Raw genomic sequence first — 9,061 nt, 5'->3', positions numbered from 1 at the left:
CTCTTTTATTCCATGATTTAGCAGATAAAATATCTGGATTGGATTCCAAAGGCTGATTTGTCACTTTTCACTAAAACTCTCAATATGAGGTCCAAAGAGATCTGGAGCCAACTCAATCTGTTCCATTGTTAAAAAGAAGGAATGCACTGGCCAGCTGAGCAACACTGGATCAAAGTGCATGATGACAGAATTATTTTTATGGTTAAAAAAACTTCACAACATCTAAGCAAGTTAAAAACACTCTCAGGGAGATGACATGTATCATTGACTGGAATAAAGATACACCTTTATGAATCTAAATACACAACAAGGTGCAAACCACTGGTTACACTCTAAAACAAGAAGGTCAGCTTTGACTTTCCCTGTAAACTTAAAGTGCCTGCAAAGTTCTAAAAAAACAAAAACTAACAGACAAAACAACTCTTTGGACGAATGAAAACAGAATGATGTGAAGGGAAAAATTTGGAGAAGGTGAGAAACAGCTCATGAACATATCACATATCTCATATCATGTCATCTATCACACATGGCAGTGTTAATGTTATGTTATGGGCATCTCTGGGTCCCAATGGAACTGGGTCCCTAGTGTTTACTGATCATGTGACTGCTTCAGTCACATCTTCATTCTTTGATTTAGTTTGATTCCACTGTGGTGGTGTACCAAGAAAAAAAAGGAAAAATTGTGTCTTCCTCCGACAAATAATCGATCTAACTATGTCATCTTACTTTCAATCAATCAATTTTCCTGTAGACTCCTGGTGGAGCATGGGGCCACCAACGGACTCTGTTCTGGGCCGTTCTCTTCAGCTGGGTCCACGTCATTCCGGCAGTATTATGCATTACGCTCTCGACAGATCTTCTCCACGTCTGTTTGGATCTCCCCACTTTCCTTTTTCCTTGTGGGTTCCAGTCCAGTGCTTGCCTTGTGACGTTGTCGGATGGTTTTTGGAGTGAGTGGCCTATCCAGCCCCATTTTCTCTTCTTGATGTCTTGACCGACCGGGTTCTGGCTGGTTCTTACTTTAGTACTTCAAAAATCACGTGTGACACCTTGGTGAAAACTGATGTTTCGTATCCATCTGCAATTTCACATGTGGAAAATAATATGAACATATCCTCTTTCAAACACTTATATTCATAGACACATGAATATTTGCTGTATGCAACATTCTCTTGTTAATGCATTCCTCGGCCACCTTTGTCAAAAAGTAGGAGACCAGTAAAGAACTTGGTTCTCCTGTGACTTCCCTTTATTTGTTGTCACTGTGGACATCTGTGGTGAAGTAAACAAATTCAAGTTGCTTCCCTTAATGGTAAGCTGTTACACTGAGAGGGTTTAATGCACACTGGTCTGCCAGTTTGAGGTCATAATAATGAGGGAGGAAAGCACTTACACTGGAGATCAAACTAGGAGGTTTAAATGTTTAATGGGGCTTTCATGGAGGCACAACAGATGCAGTAGTCCAAAGTAAAACTTTTATGCTCACACAATGAAGAAAACTGTGATCACGGCTATTGTTAACACTCAAAATAACTACATGTCTCTGTGTGTTTGTGTGTTAAATGAACAAAACAAAAAAAGCCTCATAAAAGAGTTGCATTGACCACAAAGCCCATTTTCAAGTAAACGATGTTTAAGAGCAGCAGATTTTTTTAAAAAAATCTTTATTCTGAATCAGTACATGGTCTAACCTTCTCACTTGTCTGACATTCTCCAGGGAAGTTGAATAAGTGGAAATGGGGGGGGGGGGGGAGTAGTATCTTCAAGAAAATACTTTGGAGCACGAACACCCATACAGTGTGTCAGAGAGCCAAGCACCATTCACATGTCTGTAGGTATTAAAACTGAGGACATGTTCGGGAGAATTGTGTGCAGTTGGAGGAAAACGGAATAGCAGTTTTGCTTTTTTATGAGAAAAATAAAATCTGAAAAATAAAATCTGAAAAAAAACCCCCAAAGAATTGTGGAAGTTTTTTAAAAGACTTGAAGACTTTAATTCTTTAAGGAAGCTAAAATTTAATATCTATAGATAGATAGATGGATGGATGGATGGATGGATGGATGGATGTTTGGATCATCAGTCGGTCAAACTGAAACTGGAGCACAAACTTCTTGGAAGCCTGCACAGCACCCCAGAACATTTGTCATACAATTTCAGGAAAATTGCTCCAGAAAGGACAAATTCACTCTGGAAATCCAATTAGCTAAGGTGAAGTCTGTCAGACACAATGTATAATTTTAATGCATTCATTCACTGGAGTGTGTTAACCATAAAAAAAGTGTGGGTGGATTGGGCATGTTGTATAAAGTAGTTTTAACAGTGGCCTCAAGTAGAGTAGAAAAGCATTCACTTCCGCTTATCCTTTTCGGGGGTGTGTTGGAGACTGACTAGCTGTCTAACGACGAGAGGCAGGACAGGACAGGCCGCCATCTGTCCAAGGGCTAACCCATAGACAGAGACAACCATTCACGCTCACATTCACATTCCCGCATTGACACCTATGGGCAATTTAGTGTTTCCAATGAACTTATCTCCACATGGTGGAATTGAACTCAGGCCCTTCTTGCTGTGGGGCAACAGTGCAAAAGAATAGTGGGGCAGCAAGGTGGCACGGTGCTACCCGAGTAGAAAAGCGCTAGAACTCAATTAAATTTTATTTATATAGCGCCAAATCACAACAGCATTCGCTTTAAGATGCTTTATCCTGTAAATAAAGAGCATACAATAATATAGAGAATACAGAGAAAACCTTAAAAATCAAAGACCACCTTTCAGCAAGCGCTTGGCGACAGTGGGAAGGGAAAACTCCTTAGCAAGAAACCTCCGGCAGAACCAGGCTCGGTGGGGGTGGGCATCTGCCGTGACTACCGTTGTGTAGGTAAATAAATTACCTCACATTATAAGAGCTTAACTACGGTCATTTGATACTTTTTTTTACTATTATTGTTTTTATTATTTATCCTGTTGCTGTAACACAGAAAAGTATGTTGCAGGATCAATCTATGTGTTCAAAGAGCTTCTCAAAGTTATTTTTTTATTTGCTTCTCGCTTGTTTGCATCACGTTAAAACACTTTTAGGTCATATGAAACACAATCCAGCCCGTAGTGTCACTGAATTGCTATTAGTCATCATACGGGGGCAGTAATATACCCGATAGTGGGCTATAGTTAAAATTAGCCCTGAGAGCCAACCGTAGAAGAAGAAAAGGGGGAGCGAAGCTCCAAGGCGGAGGAGGCGAAGGAGGAGGAGGTGGGAGTCGATGCAAAAGCAGTCTGCAAACATTTGCAGCACAATGGGTCGCAGCGAGGAGCTCAGTGAGTTTCAGCGGGGCACCGTGGTGGGATGCTACCTGTGCAAGAAGTCCGTCCGTGAGATCTCGGCGATGTTAAACCTGCCCCGGTCCACTGTCAGCGCCGTGATTTTAAAGTGGAAGCGTGGAGGAATAACGACGGCACTGCCCCGGAGCGGCCGACCGCACAAGCTGAAAGAGGAGGATCGCCAAGTGCTGGAGAGAGTGGCGCTGGAGAAGTGTTTGCCCTCCATAAAAGCGCTCACCGCCGAGTTTCAGAGCGCATCCGGAGCCAGCGTGAGCTCCACCACGGTGCGCAGGGAGCTTCATGAGATGGGTTTCCGAGGCCGTGTGTCCTCATACGGCAAGCCCAAAGGTGCGTCCACCGGGAGGCCTGGAGAATGAGGAATGCAGCGGCTGCATATACATACGAGTGTAATATGTAGTGTCCGCATACTTTTGCCATTTCCCCTGATTATCCTCCTGCATGTGATTGCTGAGCGTCCATGCGTTTTGTCTGTTTACTTGGCTCCTGGGTGCAGCGATTTAGGGTCATACCGTTGAGAACGTGGGTGATGATGATGATGATGGTGGTGGTGTGTTCAAAGTACACCCACCTGAATCATAAACTTAGCAAAAGCACAACATTCAAGCAGAATAGGAAATTAAAGTTAAGTCTGATTCCACAATTTCTTTGGTTTAATGTTGCTTCACATGGATGGAGTAAGGAGTGACCTGAAGCCAAAATACTCCCTGACACCTGTAGGTAGTATTACATAGCTGAGTTTATAGTTGTAGTTTGTGGTAGTTGTAATAAAGAGAGCTGTGTCATCTACTAAATGGATCACGTAGGAGAATCCTGTGAAAGGTGGGGAAGTTGAGTCAAACCGAGCGTTTTCTTCATTAATCCTTAAAACTAGATTTTTAACCGCAAAGATTTTCTTTACAGATGCAGCAAATCTGTCGATTCTTATATTAGAGGAGCACACACCATAAGGAAAATCAGTTGCAAAGAAAGACCGTGTACCCTGCTGACACTGCGGCATTTCTTTCATGCCAGGAGTGCCGAAGGTGGCAAAGAAGCAGGTGGACGTGTCCCGCCTGGACCTACGTATTGGACGTGTAGTCACGGTCCAGCAGCTTCCAGACACTGATGGGCTGTTCGTGGAGCAGATCGATGTGGGAGAGGCTTTTCCCAGGACGGTGGTCAGTGAACTGTCTCAGCACGTACCTGTGGAGCAGGTAAATATCAAGTATTAATCTAGTGTTGTTTATTTCAAGATAAAACTGTTTACCGGTCATCAATGTTTTAGATGACTGAATAATCTACTTTTTTTTTGTTTCCCTGAAGCCTGTGTGATATATTCAGACTGCTCATTTTATCGAAGTAACAGCCCAAAGCACAAAGATACTGACAGTGTAACAATATCTTTTGAATTGTTACACTCTACACACTCACTTTGTTAGGTACACCTGTTCAGCTGCTGGTTAACAGAAATTGTATTTATTCAGCCAATCACATGGCAGCAAGTTGCTGCATTTATCCATGCAGACATGGTCATGACCACCTGCTGAAGTTCAAACTGAGCATTAAAATAAAGGGAAAAAAAGTGACGTAAACACCACAGCGTCAATGCTTTTGTGATCACAGTGTACTCCTCTTCGGATGGATGCTCCCAGCAGGATAACACACCATGACACAAAGCTCAGATTATCTCAAACCTGATATTATCTTGAACATGACAGTGAGTTCACTGTACTCAAATGGCCTCTGCAGTCACCAGCACTAGCAAGGTGTACTTTAAGAAGTGGCCGGTGACTGTAGTTTAAGCTGCCCTATTGAGCCGATTCCCTCTGAGGGACGACAGTGTAAACTAAACTGAAAGTAGGATTTGTCTTCTTTTTTTTTTTTTTTACTTACAAATTTAGGAAGACTCCACACCTGAATAAGTGACAGGTGCATAGTGGGAAAGGTCTTTGTGAAGAAAAAAAGTATAACCTCCACACATTTTCTGGCTTACAGGTACTGAGAAAACTGTACCTGACGAAGGTCGCATAGACCGGACCATTAAAAATAATGGTAAGCGGGAAGGTCTGTGAAGGTTATACTTTTTTTTTTTTCCACCTTAAAATTGTGATTTAGTATTTTTGTCTACATGAACACACTGGTGTTATTTTTATGGCTGAGGTGGGCAAACTGAATATTCTGGCTGTAACCGCCTCTGTTCTTCTGGAATGAGGGTCATTTCACTGGTCTTAGTGGAAAAGGCCTGGCTCCCAGTTTGTGTCCCGTAAATGCTGGACAGATTTCAGGTCAGGGTACTTTGTGGTCAAGTAACAAAAGCCATCACTTAGCTGTCTTATATTTAGAGGAACACTGTCATCTAACATGTCACTGTATGGTAGTTTTGTTTGATTGGGGTTTTTTGTAAGTACCAGGACATGTCCAACTATTCCGTTATTCAAATTAGGGTTAAGATTTAACACCTCGATGTCAATCTTCCGTTTGTTTTTGAACGCCTCTATGTAGCATCCTTTATTTTATTTTAGAGATGGCATGCTTGAAGCTGCCATCTCTAAGCCTCGAAGGAGGAAGATCTGTGTAATTGTGAACAGTAACAGCCCAAAACACTATTATGTTTACTTTGTTATAAATTAGTATACTGTGTACACTCACAAAAACTAATAACCAAGTTTTTAAAAAGTGATTAAAAATAATAGCATTAAAAAAATCCTCAAATTGCTGACAGTTGTAATGTTTTATAATACTACCACCAGAAAGACAAGCATAGTCTTTTGAAGTGTTCTTTAGGCTGATTTTAAACACCTAAAGTCACCAGTACGGCTAAAATATCACGATCGCCTCTGAGGATTTTTGATCCCAAGTGCCTAACTTTGCAGCACCAGTTCTGGGAAGGACATCCCAGCTTTTCACACCTCTGCAAAGCACTGGCCAAAAGCACTGACATTATTCTTCAACATCAAGCATTTGTCATCTCATTGAGAGTTCTTGATTAAAAAATCAATTAGACTGAACACCGAGTGAGAATTTGATTCCAATAATACCGTCCTATTTGATTTCGGATGTTTGTTTGTTTTTCCCATCAACTTTACCGTCATTTGCTGTTCTCGCTTGAACATGTGGACTCTCCTGCCCTTCGTGCAGATGCAGAATCGTATGGTGGTCCTGCTGTGTAACGAGAGGCCAGTGGAGACGAGAGGAATTGTGAACCAGGCCATGCTCATGTGTGCCTCGTCACAAGACAAGCTGGAAATCCTTGATCCTCCAAACGGAGCGATACCAGGGGATAGAGTGACTTTCCAGGGATTCCCAGGTACTACAGCCTCACTGCTGTAGCTTCCTGCTAAACCTATTCTCAGCCAAATCGTCACAATAGATGTGCGCTCAGCAGATAGTGCTGATCACACGCCTCATTATTTTCCTCTTTTCATCAGTGTTATGGAGCCTCAGTATTTAGACTGTGAGTACTGCACTACTTTAACACGACACACAAACACAAGTTTCCTCCAACTCTGCGAGGCACCTTTGGTGAGAATCGGACTGCAGGCTGAGAGCAGACATCATTCCCAAACTTCACCGTTGGCTCTTCTGAGCTTTTGTGGTTGGATGCATGCAAATCCCTGTAGCCATTTTCCATGAGGATGCTGTTAACAGCAAACCTCCTGGAATCACAAACCCTGCAAGTGTCGAGGTTTACTGAAGTACACAGGGGATTCTAATTTCTCACAATGATGTCTTTGTTGCAGGGGAGCCCGATAAAGAGCTGAACCCCAAACAGAAGGTGTGGGAGCAGGTTCAGCCAGACCTGCGCACAGACGGCCAGTGCGTCGCAACCTACAAAGGAGCTGCCTTTGAAGTAGCTGGAAAGGGAGTTTGCAAAGCCCAAACCATGTCTGACTGTGAGATTAAGTAAATGATCAGTTCTCTGCAGCCTTGCGGGATCCAAGAAATTGCGGAAAAGGATTCCCAGAATAGTGGAGACTGTTATTTTAACGCCCACTGTCTGGGGGGACATGTCCAGAAAACAAAATCACACAGGTGTGATGCTGGGTGGTCACGTAGTTTTTGCTATAAAGCAAGTGAAATAATTGCGAGGTACCCGATGTTGGATGGACTTGAGATTTACTTAAATTACTTTTTCTTTTTTTTAACAGAAAAAAAAAATGTAGTTTTGAATTTGGCCAACTGAGGGCACTAGCATACCCCATCACAATGTGCAATATGTGTCTTGGTGGTTTGTTCACATGAGAGCATTCACCACACAGGCTGCCTCAGCGTAGTGAAAAGAAAAGGGGAAAATCCTTTTTTTTTTTTTTTTTTTTTTTTTATTCTGGGAACTCTTTGTTAAAATGTCGTTTTCCGTTAAGACATTTAAAGTGTTTTCATTTTCATTTAACAAGGCATGAAACTGTTCAGAAGTCCCGTTTGAGAAACGGGAGATTGACTGATCTCGTTGGGGGTTTTTTTTGTTTTGTTTTTTCATTGATGAGTGAGAATGAACCGAAAATCAATCCATCATGAAACAGACTTTCCACTGACTCCTACATGTTGTTTAGCAATCAACAAAGTCTGTGATTTTTGCTTCTGTTAATCCAGGAAGTGTTATCTTAAATGAAAAAAATCCATCTTTGGTTTTTCGGTGGCTTCCTGAAATATCAAACAAATACTTCAGAGTCTTTTGATTTGAATGTAAAAGTGTTTTAAACTGTCTTCAAGTTTTGTATGCTGTTTGCTTTGCTCTTGTGTTTCCCTGGTGGATTGTTGTCCATGAGAGCAGCTCTGGCTGTGAGCGCAGAAGCCCCGCCCACCCTGCTTATCGGATGTTTTGTTTGCAAGGGTCAGCCAATCGGAAGACACCTGGCTTAAAGGGAGGGGAAGGGGTTGAAAGGGAAAAAATGTGTTTTTGAACTCTGCCATGCTTCAGATCGTGACTTGGTCTTTGTTTTGAAACAGTGCGCCAAGCTGTTGAGGAGGCTGCTAAAAAAAAGTGAAAGACAAACAAAGTATTTCTTCCTTTATTATAAAGGAGAACTTAAAACTATGGGCCGAGAATGGGGATGTGATTGATGTGATTCAGGAACCAAGAAGTGGAACAAAATGTCCAAGACGCCATGTCCCAGGTCTTTGTTTGACAGTGCAGAGCACAAAGGGAATGGTGTGATTCTCTAGAAACAAAAAAGAAAATGTTACTCACTACTTCAGCACAACATGACAAAGAACCAATGTTTATAATGCGGTCAACAGCATGGAGGGGGAGTGTTGACTAATGCTAGAGAATGACATTAATAAAAACCATTTTAATATCTGAAAAGGTTATGGAGTGTTATGAATGTCACGTCACCCCCACCCACCTCCACCTACAGTGCAATCTCTTCATGGACTAACCCACGGGGTAACCCAGAGTGGAGGTACTGTACAGGTTCATGACTGAGATGACACGGTCCTGCAACCACACAGCCCGTCGACGCGACGCGGTTTGCTGGAGGGGAAAGTTAGCAAACGCGTACCTGAAACCAGGTTTCCCCGAGCTGAGTGAACCTGCGAGTAAAATACATTTCCACTGCCTTCGGTGGCCTGCTTTTTGAGGCCACAAACTGCACTGAGAACAACAAACCCTTACTTTACAGAAGAGTCAGTCTCACAGTGTTTGGGGTTATTCTTATTCTCACCATTGTTGCTCTTTTACATTATTGTGTTCCATTTCCAGTCATAAATATTGGGAAATTTGCTAAAGACTGGATGAACAGG

General features: G+C 42.3%; 1 protein-coding gene across 2 annotated transcripts; it reads left to right on the top strand.

Annotated features, from left to right (window-relative positions):
• The first annotated feature begins 3,210 nt into the window (after positions 1-3,210).
• LOC102212033 (aminoacyl tRNA synthase complex-interacting multifunctional protein 1-like) lies at positions 3,211-8,816 on the top strand. 2 transcript variants are annotated; one of them, XM_013909261.1, is made up of 5 exons: positions 3,211-3,667; positions 4,352-4,533; positions 6,458-6,626; positions 6,748-6,773; positions 7,060-7,120. In XM_013909261.1, exons 1-4 carry the CDS (start codon positions 3,262-3,264, stop codon positions 6,768-6,770), a joined length of 780 nt encoding a protein of 259 aa, XP_013764715.1. In that variant the 5' UTR covers positions 3,211-3,261; the 3' UTR covers positions 6,771-6,773; positions 7,060-7,120. The 2 variants fall into 2 exon arrangements, with proteins under 2 accessions (XP_013764715.1, XP_005726977.1); XM_005726920.1 differs by lacking the exon at positions 6,748-6,773 and having other exon boundaries at positions 7,060-8,816.
• The last annotated feature ends 245 nt before the right edge of the window (positions 8,817-9,061 follow it).

The sequence above is a fragment of the Pundamilia nyererei genome, unplaced genomic scaffold (genome assembly GCF_000239375.1).
Source record: "Pundamilia nyererei isolate P.nyererei 1_Seehausen unplaced genomic scaffold, PunNye1.0 scaffold00022, whole genome shotgun sequence".
Lineage (NCBI taxonomy): Eukaryota > Metazoa > Chordata > Actinopteri > Cichliformes > Cichlidae > Pundamilia > Pundamilia nyererei.
Note: the sequence above shows the minus strand (reverse complement) of the source record. Positions and strands in the feature narration are given on the sequence as shown.